Raw genomic sequence first — 19,515 nt, forward strand, 5'->3', positions numbered from 1 at the left:
TATGTTTAAACGGAAAAGTTAACATTATTCTGTTTTTTTACTCAATCATCAACCTGATAAATCGCTATTTTGTAAATGCAAAATGTTAGCATGCTAACTGTAGTGTACTTCATAAAATGCTATTATATTAGCACATTAGCATCCTAATATGCAAAAAGTTAGCATTTTAATGATTAACTGGGAAATAATTTCAGAATTACTTTTTAAAACTATTTTTATGTCATGCTTCCTTTTATATGCTGTAAACATTATGTGTTTGTGGCTCATGTACAAGGCACTACATAGAAAACAAAAAGCTAAATGCTGGTGGATGCATTAGTGTTACAGAACTGCAAATTTGTCTGCAGATTCTTAATGTTGTTTAAAACACTGAACATTTAAACGGTTCTACACAGAAACCAAACGTACTTGTGTACTCGAAGGTGCCTCATGGAGTCATCACTGTCGACGATGACACGAGTGTACGAGAAGGGAAACCAGCCGCGCCTGGAAAATGTATCGGAAAAAATACGTGAGCAACAAGAACAACAACAAAAATCCTCCAATTTGGTTCATATATAGAACAGAACCTGTTCTTGGCTCATTCCTGAACTTCTCATACATTTAACTGACATTATTTTGTTGAAAATTATAAGTCATCCAGGTGTCAAAATCAACTGAACCTTGTGTTTTGGTCTTAAAGATATTTTCATTGAGGACAAAGCCAGACTTTCTTTATCAAACCCAAGTTGCACTCACATCCTGGTCTTCTCGCTTTCGCCGTAGTGCCACCCGTCACGGGCCTCAGGCACAAGCAGGGTGATCACATCACCCTCAGAGAAGCTAAGCAGGGTGCTGTTATCGCCAGCAGCATGGGAGAAGATCGCCTGGACCCGGGTTCGACCATTTCTCTCTAGACCTGCAGCCATGGAACTGGACCGTGGCAACGTGCGAGTCTCCGCTGGCAGAAGCAATGAAGAGAGAAAACGGATGGAAAATTAGAGCCAGAACCATGGAAGATCCAGTGAAGGCAAAAATCAAACATTTTCGTCCAATAACAGACTGCCCGACATCACGTCTGCTAACGTTTTGAAGGAGCGAATAAACAACTGAAGTACTGTGATGATACTGAACATGTAAAATATAATTACTACAATTTGTGGTTATTCAGTGTACAGATAGTTAAACTGTCCCAGTTTCTCGCTCTGTGTTTCTCTCATGAACAAATGCTAAATGGACTGCATTTATATAGCACTTTTCCATCTGAATCAGAAGCTCAAAGTGCTTTACAATGATGCCTCACATTCACACTGATGTCAGGGTGTTCCCATGCAAGGTACTCAGTACACATCGGGAGCAACTTGGGGATTAAGGACCTTGCCCAAGGGCCGCTTAGTGGTGGTCAAGCTGGGTTTGGATCCAAGGATCCTCTGGTTTCAACCCCCATGCTTAACCACTAGACCATCACCTCCCCAAGACCTCAGGATCAATCAATCAATCAATCAATTTTTTTATATAGCGCCAAATCACAACAAACAGTTGCCCCAAGGCGCTTTATATTGTAAGGCAAGGCCATACAATAATTATGTAAAACCCCAACGGTCAAAACGACCCCCTGTGAGCAAGCACTTGGCTACAGTGGGAAGGAAAAACTCCCTTTTAACAGGAAGAAACCTCCAGCAGAACCAGGCTCAGGGAGGGGCAGTCTTCTGCTGGGACAGGTTGGGGCTGAGGGAGAGAACCAGGAAAAAGACATGCTGTGGAGGGGAGCAGAGATCGATCACTAATGATTAAATGCAGAGTGGTGCATACAGAGCAAAAAGAGAAAGAAACAGTGCATCATGGGAACCCCCCAGCAGTCTACGTCTATAGCAGCATAACTAAGGGATGGTTCAGGGTCACCTGATCCAGCCCTAACTATAAGCTTTAGCAAAAAGGAAAGTTTTAAGCCTAATCTTAAAAGTAGAGAGGGTGTCTGTCTCCCTGATCTGAATTGGGAGCTGGTTCCACAGGAGAGGAGCCTGAAAGCTGAAGGCTCTGCCTCCCATTCTACTCTTACAAACCCTAGGAACTACAAGTAAGCCTGCAGTCTGAGAGCGAAGCGCTCTATTGGGGTGATATGGTACTACAAGGTCCCTAAGATAAGATGGGACCTGATTATTCAAAACCTTATAAGTAAGAAGAAGAATTTTAAATTCTATTCTAGAATTAACAGGAAGCCAATGAAGAGAGGCCAATATGGGTGAGATATGCTCTCTCCTTCCAGTCCCCGTCAGTACTCTAGCTGCAGCATTTTGAATTAACTGAAGGCTTTTTAGGGAACTTTTAGGACAACCTGATAATAATGAATTACAATAGTCCAGCCTAGAGGAAATAAATGCATGAATTAGTTTTTCAGCATCACTCTGAGACAAGACCTTTCTAATTTTAGAGATATTGCGTAAATGCAAAAAAGCAGTCCTACATATTTGTTTAATATGCGCTTTGAATGACATATCCTGATCAAAAATGACTCCAAGATTTCTCACAGTATTACTAGAGGTCAGGGTAATGCCATCCAGAGTAAGGATCTGGTTAGACACCATGTTTCTAAGATTTGTGGGGCCAAGTACAATAACTTCAGTTTTATCTGAGTTTAAAACCAGGAAATTAGAGGTCATCCATGTCTTTATGTCTGTAAGACAATCCTGCAGTTTAGCTAATTGGTGTGTGTCCTCTGGCTTCATGGATAGATAAAGCTGGGTATCATCTGCGTAACAATGAAAATTTAAGCAATACCGTCTAATAATACTGCCTAAGGGAAGCATATATAAAGTGAATAAAATTGGTCCTAGCACAGAACCTTGTGGAACTCCATAATTAACTTTAGTCTGTGAAGAAGATTCCCCATTTACATGAACAAATTGTAATCTATTAGACAAATATGATTCAAACCACCGCAGCGCAGTGCCTTTAATACCTATGGCATGCTCTAATCTCTGTAATAAAATTTTATGGTCAACAGTATCAAAAGCAGCACTGAGGTCTAACAGAACAAGCACAGAGATGAGTCCACTGTCCGAGGCCATAAGAAGATCATTTGTAACCTTCACTAATGCTGTTTCTGTACTATGATGAATTCTAAAACCTGACTGAAACTCTTCAAATAGACCATTCCTCTGCAGATGATCAGTTAGCTGTTTTACAACTACCCTTTCAAGAATTTTTGAGAGAAAAGGAAGGTTGGAGATTGGCCTATAATTAGCTAAGATAGCTGGGTCAAGTGATGGCTTTTTAAGTAATGGTTTAATTACTTCCACCTTAAAAGCCTGTGGTACATAGCCAACTAACAAAGATAGATTGATCATATTTAAGATCGAAGCATTAAATAATGGTAGGGCTTCCTTGAGCAGCCTGGTAGGAATGGGGTCTAATAAACATGTTGATGGTTTGGATGAAGTAACTAATGAAAATAACTCAGACAGAACAATCGGAGAGAAAGAGTCTAACCAAATACCGGCATCACTGAAAGCAGCCAAAGATAACGATATGTCTTTGGGATGGTTATGAGTAATTTTTTCTCTAATAGTTAAAATTTTGTTAGCAAAGAAAGTCATGAAGTCATTACTAGTTAAAGTTAATGGAATACTCAGCTCAATAGAGCTCTGACTCTTTGTCAGCCTGGCTACAGTGCTGAAAAGAAACCTGGGGTTGTTCTTATTTTCTTCAATTAGTGATGAGTAGAAAGATGTCCTAGCTTTACGGAGGGCTTTTTTATAGAGCAACAGACTCTTTTTCCAGGCTAAGTGAAAATCTTCTAAATTAGTGAGACGCCATTTCCCCTCCAACTTACGGGTTATCTGCTTTAAGCTACGAGTTTGTGAGTTATACCACGGAGTCAGACACTTCTGATTTAAAGCTCTCTTTTTCAGAGGAGCTACAGCATCCAAAGTTGTCTTCAATGAGGATGTAAAACTATTGACGAGGTACTCTATCTCCCTTACAGAGCTTAGGTAGCTACTCTGCACTGTGTTGGTATATGGCATTAGAGAACATAAAGAAGGAATCATATCCTTAAACCTAGTTACAGCGCTTTCTGAAAGACTTCTAGTGTAATGAAACTTATTCCCCACTGCTGGGTAGTCCATCAGAGTAAATGTAAATGTTATTAAGAAATGATCAGACAGAAGGGAGTTTTCAGGGAATACTGTTAAGTCTTCTATTTCCATACCATAAGTCAGAACAAGATCTAAGATATGATTAAAGTGGTGGGTGGACTCATTTACTTTTTGAGCAAAGCCAATAGAGTCTAATAATAGATTAAATGCAGTGTTGAGGCTGTCATTCTCAGCATCTGTGTGGATGTTAAAATCGCCCACTATAATTATCTTATCTGAGCTAAGCACTAACTCAGACAAAAGGTCTGAAAATTCACAGAGAAACTCACAGTAACGACCAGGTGGACGATAGATAATAACAAATAAAACTGGTTTTTGGGACTTCCAATTTGGATGGACAAGACTAAGAGTCAAGCTTTCAAATGAATTAAAGCTCTGTCTGGGTTTTTGATTAATTAATAAGCTGGAATGGAAGATTGCTGCTAATCCTCCGCCTCGGCCCGTGCTACGAGCATTCTGACAGTTAGTGTGACTCAGGGGTGTTGACTCATTTAAACTAACATATTCATCCTGCTGTAACCAGGTTTCTGTTAGGCAGAATAAATCAATATGTTGATCAATTATTATATCATTTACCAACAGGGACTTAGAAGAGAGAGACCTAATGTTTAATAGACCACATTTAACTGTTTTAGTCTGTGGTGCAGTTGAAGGTGCTATATTATTTTTTCTTTTTGAATTTTTATGCTTAAATAGATTTTTGCTGGTTATTGGTGGTCTGGGAGCAGGCACCGTCTCTACGGGGATGGGGTAATGAGGGGATGGCAGGGGGAGAGAAGCTGCAGAGAGGTGTGTAAGACTACAACTCTGCTTCCTGGTCCCAACCCTGGATAGTCACGGTTTGGAGGATTTAAGAAAATTGGCCAGATTTCTAGAAATGAGAGCTGCTCCATCCAAAGTGGGATGGATGCCGTCTCTCCTAACAAGACCAGGTTTTCCCCAGAAGCTTTGCCAATTATCTATGAAGCCCACCTCATTTTTTGGACACCACTCAGACAGCCAGCAATTCAAGGAGAACATGCGGCTAAACATGTCACTCCCGGTCCGATTGGGGAGGGGCCCAGAGAAAACTACAGAGTCCGACATTGTTTTTGCAAAGTTACACACCGATTTAATGTTAATTTTAGTGACCTCCGATTGGCGTAACCGGGTGTCATTACTGCCGACGTGAATTACAATCTTACCAAATTTACGCTTAGCCTTAGCCAGCAGTTTCAAATTTCCTTCAATGTTGCCTGCTCTGGCCCCCCGGAAGACAATTGACTATGGTTGCTGGTGTCGCTAACTTCACATTTCTCAAAACAGAGTCGCCAATAACCAGAGTTTGATCCTCGGCGGGTGTGTCGTCGAGTGGGGAAAAACGGTTAGAAATGTGAACGGGTTGGTGGTGTACACGGGGCTTCTGTTTAGGGCTACGCTTCCTCCTCACAGTCACCCAGTCATGCTTAAACACCTTCCAAACTTTTTCTAAGATAGATAACTTCAGACTAAAACACACTCGTGCTTACTCAGGGGGGTCTTGCTCTTGGCAGGTGCAATCTTGCGTACAGGCAGTGTGTTGGAGTAAACCTCGCCCGCATGCCGCTGGATCTGCGGCGATGTTTTCCCCTGTGCCATCCTGCTCTCCATCCACTGCTGATAGTCGTCTCCTCCGTGGGCGCCGTCTGTGCCGTTCATCACTGGCATCCCTCCGTCTACACCTCCCATCACCCTCTGCCAAAATTACAGAAAGACATTTGAAAAAGCGACTCTTCTTTTTAGTGCAGCAGATAACTGAAACAATCATGCAAATGGTGATACAAGCACCAAAGTTGGCACAAATACTCCTTAGACATTACTCTTTTGAAAAAAAAAAAAACACGACTGGCCGCTTGAATTTTCAATAGGCAATAGGTAGGGGTCAATTGAAGAATTACACAGGGGTCAAAATTACAAATGCTCAAATCATTTTGAAAACTACACCACATTATTTGTCTGATCGTAAAGATTCCAAAAAGGTATAGTTTGGACTGTCTATGACTGAATGATCAGGAGTTGAGGTAAAATCAGCAAAAATGGTGACAAAGGTCAGTTTCAGTTTGTACAGGGGTCAAAAGTTAAAGTTCCTTCAATTTTGGTAAAACGTGATGCAAATTATTGGTTGAGCTAAATAGGATTAATAAATGGAATAGTTTTGATTGTGTTGAATGTTTGGTCTCCAAAATAAAGGTCAAACAAGGTCAACGTCCATTGGATTCTATGACATGTGACATATGTTACCCTGTAACGTGATAACTAAGCATGATACATGGTCCAAACTATTCATTTTTAAAACCCTGTTAACCAGTAATTTGCATCACATTTTACAATATTTAGAGCAACTTTAACATCTGAACCCTGTACAAACTGAAACTGACCTTTGTCACCCTTTTTGCTGTTTTTACCCCATAACTCCTGATCATTCAGTCATAGATAGTCCAAACTATACCTTTTTGGAATATTTACAATCAGACAAATAATGTGGTGTAGTTTTCAAAATGATTTGAGCATTTTTTTAAAATTACATTTTATAAAGTCAGTTTTTTTCAAAAGAGTAATGTCTAAGGAGTATTTGTGCCAACTGTGGTGCTTGTATCACGATTTGCATGATTTTGCTCTAAATATTCTCTTAGCTGCTGCACTATTTCTCCAGTTACGCAACAAGCTGCAGCTCATCAATAATAAGGAACACGGCGGAGGAGCAGACGTGGGTCAGGAAGCGTTAATTTATTAAAAGCTATGCTTGAGGTCTATGTTCAAGATAAACACAGAGAGACTGTGAGGACGGAGTTTCACAGTGCGCCGCCAAATCCAGACGTTTTCACCAACAGATAACAACAAACTAAAAGTGCTTGTTTGTTTGTTTGCATTCAGATGCGGTGTGTCGAGATAAACAGTTGAGCTCTCAGTAACGATGAGTTCTCTGAGAAGGGGAACCAACCTGCTGCCCGATTCCCCCGCTGGCCCTGAGGGCTGCAAGCTCTGGAGGCACTGTCATTGGTTTAGCACCGGCGCTGGGTTCTGAGATACCAGGGTGATGAGCACCAGGAGCCATGCTGCCCGCTGCACCGCTCATCTGCTGCACCAAGAACATGGCACGATCTGGCAGTTTGTTGGGTTCGGCGCACGCCTGCTGCCACACTGGGACCTTCTGAGACAGAAGCTCCTTCCCCTGAAACAGAAACAGGACCAAAATGATGGATGCACAAACAAAAGCACGATGAAGGTATATTTAAAACGAGGAGAGCTGCTGGTGCACGGGATCCAGTCGTGACCACAGTTACAACTGGAAGGGCACTCAGTAGAGCGCATACCTCCACCACGCCACATATCAATATCGAAGGATGTGGATTCAGAAAAGGGCAAACTAATACATTATGATATACACCTGAATTTATTTACAACACCTGCTCTTGTCAGCATTTCAGAAAATGAGGTTAGTATGCTGACGTCAGCATTTAATACAATACCAACATGATCTGGATCACCTTAGACACCTTCAATAAATCTCTAAATGTATATAGTGAAATTAATATAAATGTGGTCTCAATCCACTCGATTTTTTAAATTTACTTTTCCTTCTGTATGAGCATGTTTAGTACATTTAAATTTCTTGTGGATCAAATTTTTGTTTGAATTATTTAATTCTAATGATATTAGCTGCTGTTCCATTTTAATTTTGATGTTAATATAGACCTATATAGGCAAATACCACATCACTGGTATTTAAACGCATATATTTAACAGTCTTCCAGATCTAGATTCCAGAGTTTAATCCGGATCATCATCAAATTTTAATCAATTGATCCTGGACATAGTTCCCATCATTCCACCAAATTTGGTTCAAATGCGTTCAAAACGTTTTGAGTTATCATGTTAAAAGTTAAACAGACAAACAGACAGACAAACGCTGGTGAAAACATAACCTCCTTGGCGGATGTAATAAAACACTTTTAAAAACCTGAACAACTGATTTCTAGATTTAAGAAAGGAATTAGAAAGCAAACAGAGACCACAAACCTCCACCAACAATGCAATCAATCAGTTAACACATATGAGCCATGTATCTAAAAACTACAGCACATACTAATCAGCAGAACCGGAATGATAATACAGTTGATGGAATGATTGACAGAACAGCACCTTACTATGTCCCCTACCCCCCCAAACTCAGTGTATTGATAACTAATCTAAAGATATTGATAACAATCTCAAAATGTTGTCATACAAAGCAGAACGTCCCCCAGTCATGTTCAAAGCACAAACATATCTGTTTTCAAATTGCTGGAATAGCACATCACCATATTGGAAAATTTACCATCACTAAACACTGGCAGCACACAAGCTCTGTTCTGCTGTTCCGTCGCTGTTCTGTCAAGAGTTTGGGGCTTCTAATGCCAACCTAAAGCTTTATATAGTGGCTAAATAACTTGATTATTTTAATGGTGAGACCTGATCATCTCATCAATACTTGTTTTGGGTGTAATATAAGCAAAAACGCCAATTGTCATCCATTCCGCCAATTACCAGTTGTTCTGGTTCCATTCCGGTTATAGTACTGACAATTAGTAGCTCGCAAAAACTACTGTATTTTCCGGAGTATAAGTCATAATATAACTATTTATTCTTTTATTATTGCAGTCTATTTTGTTTAGTGCTTTGATTCCCATGAAAATCCTATATAAATAGTAACTATAACTACTATTATGAAAAACAAACGCATATTGGTTGCAGGGCCTCCGAAACTCACAAAAAAACAAAAAACAAAACACAACTCTTATACTCCGGAACCAATAATTAGATCTAGAAGAGCAGTAGACTGGAATGGGACAGGACAGATTAATACAGTTTTGTGCAGAAAGAGGAATTTCTTTTTTTGTTGTTGTTGTTTTACTATATTATTTTTTAAAAAGTTAAAAAAATCTAACAACATACTAATGTAGCTCAAAATTGGTTATCAGACCAAGGTGAATAGTATGCAAATTTAATAACAAGGATCTATTTAGGTGTCATACAAAAAGTAATAAATATTATCCTTGCACTGAGTGGGCTTTGGCTAGTTTGTTTCTAGATGAGTTTGGTCAATACAATGATAATTATTATAATTTACACTGGTCCTATCCTACAACCAACAATGACCTCCATTAATATGTTTGTAGTTTTCTTTAGAATTTTGAAAAATAAATTAGTAAAAATTTCTAATGTCATATTTCTAGTTTGTCAGTCTGATGTGTACAAAAGCGTATTAATCTGTCCTGTTCTATTCTGTTATATTATTGATCTACTGCCGGCTTCACATCAACAAACACTGGCAGCTTTTAATAAAAGGTTGTTCCGATTGTACCTTCAAGTATTTCTTCATGACATATTCATAAAAATAAAATTACCTGTCACGCCTCGTCTCTCCTGTTGAAGACTATCTGTAATCTCTGAGCCTTTGTGGCCCCTTCATGTTAGCACCCCCTGCAGTTTGTGGTGCAGGACTGTCCTCATGGAATCCACAGAAACACATCAGCCGTGTGCTTTCTGTACTTCCTGCGTCAGTCCATCAATCACTCACTCCTTCAGACACCCACACAGCGAGTCTGAACTCAGTGTTCCTGCAGAAGTAGGTCATTCACTCTCCCGCTGCCTCCCCACTCCTCACCCTCTCAATCTTCTCCCACCACTTCAGATTTCCCCAGTGTGGCTGCTGTACTAAATGAAAGAAATTATTTCCACAGAAACTTTTTCTGGCTAATGTAACACTTCCTTAACATGACAAGCCACAGACTGAACCAAAAAAAAAAAAAAAAAGATAAGAAATCCATTTATGTGATCACGTAAGAACGTATGGCAGCAATGATATTTTTTTAAATTCAAGCAGAAAAATGCAGAAAATGACCAATGTGACAAACATAAAAATTGTTGGACTATTATGATTTATTTTCACTTTGTATATAATATAAAAACAGACCACAAGCTTCTGAGGAAATGCCTTCAGCGTTCTTATTTTAATATTCATCTTATTTCAGAGTCACAACTAACAAAAGTAAATACATAAATAAAAAATAGACAAAACTGAGTTATTTTTAAACAGCTAATAAATATGAGAAGAAATTAGTGAAAAAAATTAGAAGATGGACATTTCTTTTCATTATGGTGACTGGACTTGCATCTCTCTCTCTCTATATATATATATATTATATATATATATATATGTATATATATATATATATGAAAATTCTATTATATATACCAATTCTAAGGTAGAGCTCTACTAGTGCATACTAAAGTATATCTATATATATATATATATATATATATATATATATATATATATATATGTATATATATATATATATGAAAATTCTATTATATATACCAATTCTAAGGTAGAGCTCTACTAGTGCATACTAAAGTATATCTATATATATATATATATATATATATATATATATATATGTATATATATATATATATGAAAATTCTATTATATATACCAATTCTAAGGTAGAGCTCTACTAGTGCATACTAAAGTATATCTATATATATATATATATATATATATATATATATATATATATATATATATATATATATATATAATACACACACACACAGTGGTTAGCACTGTTGCCTCACAGCAAGAAGGGCATGGGATCGATTCCCACCTGTGGCCTAAAGATATGCAGGTTAGGTGGATTGGAAACTTTAGAATTGTCCAGGTAATAATAAAATAATTGTCCAGGTCTCCTTTGTAAAAGAGATCTGGATCTCAATGAGACTAACCTGATTAAATAAAGGTTAAATAAAGAAATATATATTTATTTTTCTCTAGGATTACTGGTGATGACGTTCTGGAGTTAACCTGCGTTGACAGCCTAAGCTTTTCTGGAAGGTTAAATGCTGCATTTCTCTTTAACTTTGAATTTAGTTACCAGGTTAAGTTGCTTGAGCACATTTCTGGAACAACCCTCTGATATATTTTATATTTTGTTTATTGATCAGCTGCACAAAATTCCAACTACATCCACCGAACATCTATTATCACTCAAGTGCAAAAGACATAAAGAGCGAAAGATATACGAGTGGTTGTTTTGATGTTGTAGAAGTGGGCGGGACTTGGTAAGGACAGAGGAAACCACTGTGGGTGGAGTTATTACCTGTATATGTGACAAAGAGTGCAGTGCAAAGTAAGAAGAGGGAGAATAAAAGTTTCATTTCAGTGGAAAGCTTTCTAAACTTTTCATAATCTTGCACCCTCTCATGGACTCGATGGCGTTCCGGCACCACAGGCGGCTCATTTTTGGATGTTAAAGCAGGAGATGAATTCCAGGCGTCTATTATTTGTAAATGTCACTTTGCAGGTGTTGGCTCTCACCTTGCTGTGGTAGATGCTGCTGTTCTTGGCCATGGTGCACTGACGGTCCACCAGGAAGCAGTACCGCCGTCGTTCCTCAGACAGGGCGTTCTTGTAGCCCTCGGCGATGTAGTTGTCCAGCTCGCCCTGCTTGCTGCTGATGGCCTCCACAAACTATGGGAGAAGAAGAAGAAGATGGTGGCATCAGGAAACATGGTGGCATCAGGTGGGATGCAACATCCTGACGGAGTCAATGTGACATGAAACATCTAACCTCAACGTCACGGAGCTGGAATCTTATTTATATCATGTTCAGATCATGACAACATTTTAATGACTTCAACTCAAAATTTTAACAAGTTAATAATTCTTTATGAAAAAACATTCAAAGATTCTCTTTAATCTCAACATGAACACAAACACAAAACTTAAAAGCTTCAGAATTATCTTCAGAATTCTTTTAAAAACATTTTTTCAGTTTCAACATGAATTCAGTTTTCAAAGGCTCAGGGTACTTTATACAATTTTTTATTATCATTCTCTGAGATCAAATCAAGCTTTTTACATTCAGGATTTTTTACACAAAAATTCTCTTTAATCCTAATGTGTGATAAAATAAAATAAAATAACTCAGCATTCTTTATGCAAAAAATTATTTTTTTTCTATAATCACAGCATAAACTTAAATGTCTTTTTTTAAATGATAGGTCTTACAAGTAACGGCGTCATCACTTTTACAGCCATGGTTGTGTGTAGTTGTGTAGTTTTACACAAACCATGCAAATACAAAAACACTTCTAAGCATTTGAATACTCTTTGATATTTATTTAATCACTAAAATAATGGAAAAGGTTTTGCACAGTATATTTTTTTATTCATTTAGATAATGCCATAGAGGTTTAGTTTCAGTTTAAAACAAAAACATTTGGTTGATGTTAAGTTATTTGAAACTTTAACAACTGAAGTTGTGAATGATGCTGACTTCAAACCAGCTGTCCAAAAAAACAAAAACAAAAACAAAACAAAAAAGACATAAATGCAGAACAGATTTTATAAGAGGTGCTTATTTAAAAGTCAAATTGCTGAACATTTTGGAAAATGTCACAGTAGCTCAGAACATGAACCTGCAAATTACAGTTAAAAGCAGAAGCCGGTGGGTCGTTATGTGATAATGATAAAATGCCTTTCTGGATTTCAGGTGCATTAAATGAGCTTATTTCATTTGTTTTCCGCGTGGAACTCGTTCACCTTCCTCCTGTCTCTGGTTTGAAACTCTTTCACCTTCTCTTCTTTTGCACCGATGGCTTCAGCTGGCTCACTATGACATCAAATTTACGTTTTATGCTTTAAATTAGCCTTGATATAATCATAAGGTTCCACGAGGCATCACTATGTGCTACCTGAGTCATCTTATTATTATTATTATTATTATTATTATTATTATATATAATAGTGAAGTGGTGTGTGTGTGTGTGTGTGTGTGTGTGTGTGTGTGTGTGTGTGTGTGTGTGCGTGTGTGTGTGTGTGTGTGTGTGCACTTGTGTTTGAGTCCTCAAATTTCCCTTTCATGGCAATATTTTTAACTTCGACCATGGATGAAACTGGGGAGAGCTGGCATTTGCCGTTTGGTATGTTTATGTATTTTGGGTCAAGGATGAACGCCGCCAAAACGGAAAAATGATAGGACTAACACGTTTGGCGAAATGAGGGATATTAGGTAACAAAAGTGAACAATGGATGTTGATTAAATTCTGACTCACACTCCATTCCAGCAGGAGGCGGTAAATCATTTATATAGTGAAAGCGAAGTGGACTGTGTGTGTGTGTGTGTGTGTGTGTGTGTGTGTGTGTGTGTGTGTGTGTGTGTGTGTGTGTGTGTGTGTGTGTGTGTGTGTGTGTGTGTGTGTGTGTGTGTGTGTGTGTGTGTGTGTGTGTGTGTGTGTGTGTGTGTGTGTGTGTGTGTGTGCACTTGTGTTTGAGTCCTCAAATTTCCCTTTCATGGCAATATTTTTAACTTCGACCATGGATGAAACTGGGGAGAGCTGGCATTTGCCGTTTGGTATGTTTATGTATTTTGGGTCAAGGATGAACGCCGCCAAAACGGAAAAATGATAGGACTAACACGTTTGGCGAAATGAGGGATATTAGGTAACAAAAGTGAACAATGGATGTTGATTAAATTCTGACTCACACTCCATTCCAGCAGGAGGCGGTAAATCATTTATATAGTGAAAGCGAAGTGGACTGTGTGTGTGTGTGTGTGTGTGTGTGTGTGTGTGTGTGTGTGTGTGTGTGTGTGTGTGTGTGTGTGTGTGTGTGTGTGTGTGTGTGTGTGTGTGTGTGTGTGTGTGTGTGTGTGTGTGTGCACTTGTGTTTGAGTCCTCAAATTTCCCTTTCATGGCAATATTTTTAACTTCGACCATGGATGAAACTGGGGAGAGCTGGCATTTGCCGTTTGGTATGTTTATGTATTTTGGGTCAAGGATGAACGCCGCCAAAACGGAAAAATGATAGGACTAACACGTTTGGCGAAATGAGGGATATTAGGTAACAAAAGTGAACAATGGATGTTGATTAAATTCTGACTCACACTCCATTCCAGCAGGAGGCGGTAAATCATTTATATAGTGAAAGCGAAGTGGACTGTGTGTGTGTGTGTGTGTGTGTGTGTGTGTGTGTGTGTGTGTGTGTGTGTGTGTGTGTGTGTGTGTGTGTGTGTGTGTGTGTGTGTGTGTGTGTGTGTGTGTGTGTGTGTGTGTGTGTGTGTAACTTCGATCACAGAGAAACTAGGGATAATTTGACCCATTTTCATAAAAAAAGATCTTCAAGGTTACAGTGACTGATTCAGTTTGGCATCGGGACTAAGTACAGTATTAAGTTTGTAAAACCCAGGTCATCATGGTGACGATGACAGATGGGGTTGTCACGGCAATGTGTGTGGTTTATTTTTCTGTTTTTTTCCTCTGAAAACATTTTTTTGTGTGTGCGTACAGAATTATGACTTTCATCTGTGGTCATTAGTGAGGGAAGCCACCAAGAAATAACTCTGGTGGAGTTACAAGCTGTGTTATTGTTGCTGATATGGAAAATTTTACAATGCAGAAAAACACTTTTACTGTTGGAAATGGTGTCATTATGTAGTTTGTCCAGCAGAGGGAGATCTGATGGCATTGATGCCATCTGATTGAAAAATTACCAGGGACTGATTGTTTACAATGGCTGGGACCCAGTCCTTCCTTTGGTCACATTAGCCACAAGAGACAGAGGCAAAGCGACCAGCTGCCATCCATATAACAAAAGGCAAGTGGCCTCTGTGTGTTTGTGTATCCGGAGCATCCACTGAAATCCAGAAAGAGCCGACTTTTGTACTTTGGCAAATGTATTTTTTCATGAAGTTTCAAGTCGTGAAAACAGCAAGGTTGATCAGACCAATATTTTTTGAGAAATCGGTCATTTTTGAAAACAACAATCCTGTATATGTCACACTTCCACAATAACAGCCAGGATTTCAACATAAAAGCCAGTGAGGTTGCTGCAGACCTGACAGAATTCATCCATCCTGTAAAATCCCAGACAGCAGATTCAAATCTGGACATTTTCTGTTTGCATGTGACCTCAAGACCAGAATTAACATGTTCACACTCTGGAGAGAACATCAGAATTGTGTCTCAATGGGGTCTCACACAAGCCAAAAAAAATAAAAAAAAAGAAGAAGAAGAAATTTGATCTAATGTGAACACTGTCACTGTGCAAATATAAAACTTCAGTTATTCCTAATTTCTTTACATGGAATATTGTTTTGGTTAAGCAGCTTGAGAAAAGCTTATCGACGACAAAAATTCATTTTAGAAAATTGAACAAAACTGAACTTCAATTAAGACTTTCATAAAAGCCAAGAAATTTTTCTATGTCAATACTTTAAAAAATGAAGCATAACTGCAAACAGATTTCCCCAAAAGTCAGCTGACCTCCATATGTAGTACAAATGACCACATCTAGAACCCGTGGTTCCTCATGGGTCAACGCCCTAGTTCATTTTCAATCAGAGTGGGTGTTCAACAGAGACAAGAGACAAGTGGTCACTATGTCGCCAGTTAGGTTGTGACAAAATATATGAGAAGTGTATTTTATGCAAATGCTGAGCGAAGTGACATGGCGAGTGCCAATCCATGTGACGGTAGTGTGATGTACACTGGTTGCTTGTTGATTATATTTATAATTATTTATAATACCGTTCGTGTTTAAGGGTTTGATAAAATGTTCGAAATATAGACATTTTTATGTATAGATCAGCAGATATAATCAATATCATCAATTTTGTATTCCCTAATATTGGTAGAGTAGGTTGCACTGATGCCTCACAGCAAGAAGGTTGTGGGGTCGCTTCCCACCCTTTCTGTGTGGAGTTTGCATGTCCTCCCCGTGTTTGGGTGCTCCGGCTTCCTCCCACACCCACAGACATGCAGGTTAGGGGAATTGGAAACTTTGAATTGTCTGTTTGTGTGCATGCAGGTGTCAATGCACACTCCCCCCCGTGACCCATAACTAGAGTAAGCGGGTATAGAAAATGGATGGATAACTTAAAATGTTTTGTGAGGCTTTACAATCCAAATGCCAGCCGAGGACAGAGGGAATGAAACTAAAACTAAAAATCATCAGCACCAACATAAACATGCATCACATCAACTATTTCCTCACAAAACGTATCGACATACCCCCTCGCCCCCACCCCACACCCACTGACAAAGGACATGTGGCGATGTCCTTGATATCTTTCCAGTGTATAATCATCAGGAAAAGAGCAGTTACTGAGAACTGAACGAGGCACTACATGTGGGCGCACAGAGGCAGGGAAAATGCACCAGTCACAGCCAGCGTTAATGCTAAGTGGTGACAAGCAGAGGTGGCAACAGCACAGGAAGAAGAAGGTCAGATATGAATCACAGAAACAGTGGAGGCGGAATAATGCGCCGCACCACCATGTGATCAGACCCAGACCGGCTGTCAGTCTGCACAGTGATTGACAGGCACACAGACCACACACACACACACACACACACACACACACACCAAACAGGAACTCACACATAAGCTACAGGCAGTCAGGTGTTAATTCCCAAGCTGCAAGTTCCTACAGCAAAAGAAAAAAATACCGGGAGCAGCCAAACTTGTTGCTTCCTGAAGTCTTCTTAAAAACGGAGGCATCAAGTTATGGAGCTTCATGCATTTGCGCACGAGCAGAGTTTCTCTCATTACGGAGCTGGAAAAAGCTGCTGTGTGCACAGTCTCTCCAGTCACAGCTACTGTTGTGATTGAAGTTTTGGTGGCTTCCCTCACTAGTCTTATTCATGCACACTCACTCAGTTTTTGAAGGCAACATGCTGTAGAGAGATTTAACATTTAACTGTGTCAAATCTTTCTTTTTACTATGCTTGATATAAAAAAACAGAATTAACTTTTTTTCACTATTCTGTTTCTTCATCTTCATGCAACAAAGAAAATCTGGAGGCAGAAATGCCCCCAACTCTGAACATTGAACACATGAAGGTCTAATGTGATGTAATTTTGGGTTTGCACCTCCCGTTTGTGACATTGATGAGGATCTAGATTTTGACTGACATTCATGAAAACCTCTTCATTATCTTGCAAAGTTAAACTAGAAAGAATACATCTTTATAAATGTCCTTCCATCAAATGCAAGATTCAGTCGTATAAAGTGTATCATCTCTGAATTAAAAGAAGTGTGACACCAACTGGCTGCACCCCCATTTTTTTTTCTTCTTCAAATTTGCAATCAAATGTCAGAGTTACAATCAAACTAACAACAATAATAAAGAAACGATGGCTAACACATGAACGTCCTCTGTGGAGCTAAAACCTCAAAACTACGAGGATGGACGAGCAATCTGTGTCCAAGCGAACAGATGCACTTCAGACACTGCTCGTTATTTACGGCAGCGGCTCGGTGTTGTTTACAGACGGTCTTCTCTGTCAACATGTGATTGAGTTAACGTCAATCTTGAGGAGCGAGTGCTGATTACTGCCCTGTGTTTGTGTGTCATTCTCAGAGAAACCAGTCAGCTGCTACATGACTTCATTAACAGCTGGACAGAATGGTGGACTGAATGCCTCATTATGAGGAGACAAACAAAAATCAAATACATTTTTGTCTATCTTACTTATTTTTGGAATTTGAAACCCCTTATTTTAAGTAACAGTATACGCTGTGGTGTGCACGTGCTACACTGTAATTCTATTCATTGTTAATCTAGGGAGGGGTGTTATTTCAAAAATATTTGAAATCTATAAAACCATAACAGTATAATTTTTGGGTCATTTGGTTCCAAAAACGCATATGGACGAAGCGTTTGAAAATTTCAAGTAACGCATGTGTTGTATATGTGCTGTTGACGTAGAAAACCACTCTGTTGCTTATAATTAGTTCATTGTGGCCATGTCATTCTTTACACATGATGATTATACTCAACTGATGTTCCCGAAATAAACACCAGATAGGCTTCTTGTTACTACAGAAGCTGTATTTAAACTTGGGGTCAAGCAACATTTGGAGCCAAATTTCAAGTCTCTAGGTGCAGCAGTTCTCAAGATATGACATTTTCGTCGATATTTTTGGCTATTTTTGAACCCGATATCTTCACTGGCTCCGTCCATATGGGTTTTTTCGAACCAAATGACCCAAAATTTATCCTGCTATGGTTTATTCCATGTATAATTACATATTCCATGCAAACATTTATAGATTTCCAAACTTTTTGAAATAACACCCCTCCCTAGTTAAACTCCCCACCAGGGAGCCATTATGTTAAAAAGTGACTTTCGCATAGAGGAAAAAAGCCGTAGACAAACAAAAAGCAAACTGTTTTGTTTGTCTACAACAGAACAACAAATCTTTTTAAAAGTGCACAAATAATTTCTCAAATTACAACTGGTATGAATAAACTAAAGTGAGGAAGAACATTGAGAGGGTTAAATTTCCTGAACTATAATATCGCAGACGATGAATTCCGCAACCTCTTTTTCCAAAAGGTTCAATCAGAACCGATCAGGTGCCATCCTGCTAATTGCAGAGCAAGTTATCTGGATCCATAACCTGACTCTGATAGTCTGATCAGGACTTTTCACTCCAGCTCAGCCATTAAAACCCTGTAGAATTGTAGGACTTTGGTGCAGAATATAATCCAGTGCTGCTGTTCCTCACACAAACACCCTCATATTGATTTCTGTGGCCTCTCACGCTACAGCAGCCGTCCACTGCTGCAACACCAACATTTACACATTACTTATGTCTCCTGGTGCAGGCACAGTACCTCAATTATGCTCCTCAATTAACCTTTAACCTCTGACACCATGTTTTCTGTGAGCGGCTCTGATGGATTAATACAATGTCTGTGACACGATCAATTACACTCTGGAATTTAATCACCAGCTTATCAATCACTGTACATGCAGCCTGGATGGGTTTTGGGTCATTCTCACCCAGAATCCAGAAAACCCCTCATTTCATGTGATGGATGTTATTTTCTGCATTTATTTATTTATTTTACTTTGTCCCTCAGACATAAATTTTATAGTTTTGTGATTCTTGGCATGTGTATTCTAATCCTCCTTAACTGTTTGTTTGTTTGTTTGTTTTTTAACTGGATTGGACTAAAATTTGTAGTAAACAACCAAACATGAAGAGCAAAACCTCAGGGTCATATGTAACATTTATTTATGTATTTTTTATATTTATTTATTAAGTGAGTTTTACTTGAATCTTCAGTTTCCAAACCTTAATATATTATCCTGTAGACACCTGATTAGATCGCTGTCCAGACATAAAGTAGACCAGGTCCTGATTAAGACTTGTCTGGGAGACCACTTGAAAAAATATTTGAAAAATGTAAAAATATATATTAATATTACACATATTAAAATTTTAATATTACACAAGACCAAAACACATTTACAGAACTTATTTGGACATGCAAAAAATTTAGTAGCCCAATTGATAATTTC

The 19,515-nt window shown here is 38.7% G+C and overlaps 1 protein-coding gene across 6 annotated transcripts in view; it reads right to left on the reverse strand.

The window, feature by feature from the left end:
* baiap2b (BAR/IMD domain containing adaptor protein 2b) overlaps nt 1-19,515 on the reverse strand; it is a 104,955-nt gene that overhangs the window by 7,288 nt on the left and 78,152 nt on the right. For all 6 annotated transcript variants that reach the window (XM_034194483.1, XM_034194484.1, XM_034194482.1 and 3 more), the window contains 5 exons: nt 11,518-11,670; nt 7,096-7,326; nt 5,645-5,849; nt 739-940; nt 409-486 (listed from right to left, as the gene is read on the reverse strand). In XM_034194483.1, the coding sequence (XP_034050374.1) occupies nt 409-486; nt 739-940; nt 5,645-5,849; nt 7,096-7,326; nt 11,518-11,670 (869 nt within the window). The remainder of the gene's footprint in view (nt 1-408; nt 487-738; nt 941-5,644; nt 5,850-7,095; nt 7,327-11,517; nt 11,671-19,515) is intronic.

Source organism: Thalassophryne amazonica, chromosome 18 (genome assembly GCF_902500255.1).
Source record: "Thalassophryne amazonica chromosome 18, fThaAma1.1, whole genome shotgun sequence".
Classification (NCBI taxonomy): Eukaryota; Metazoa; Chordata; class Actinopteri; order Batrachoidiformes; family Batrachoididae; genus Thalassophryne; species Thalassophryne amazonica.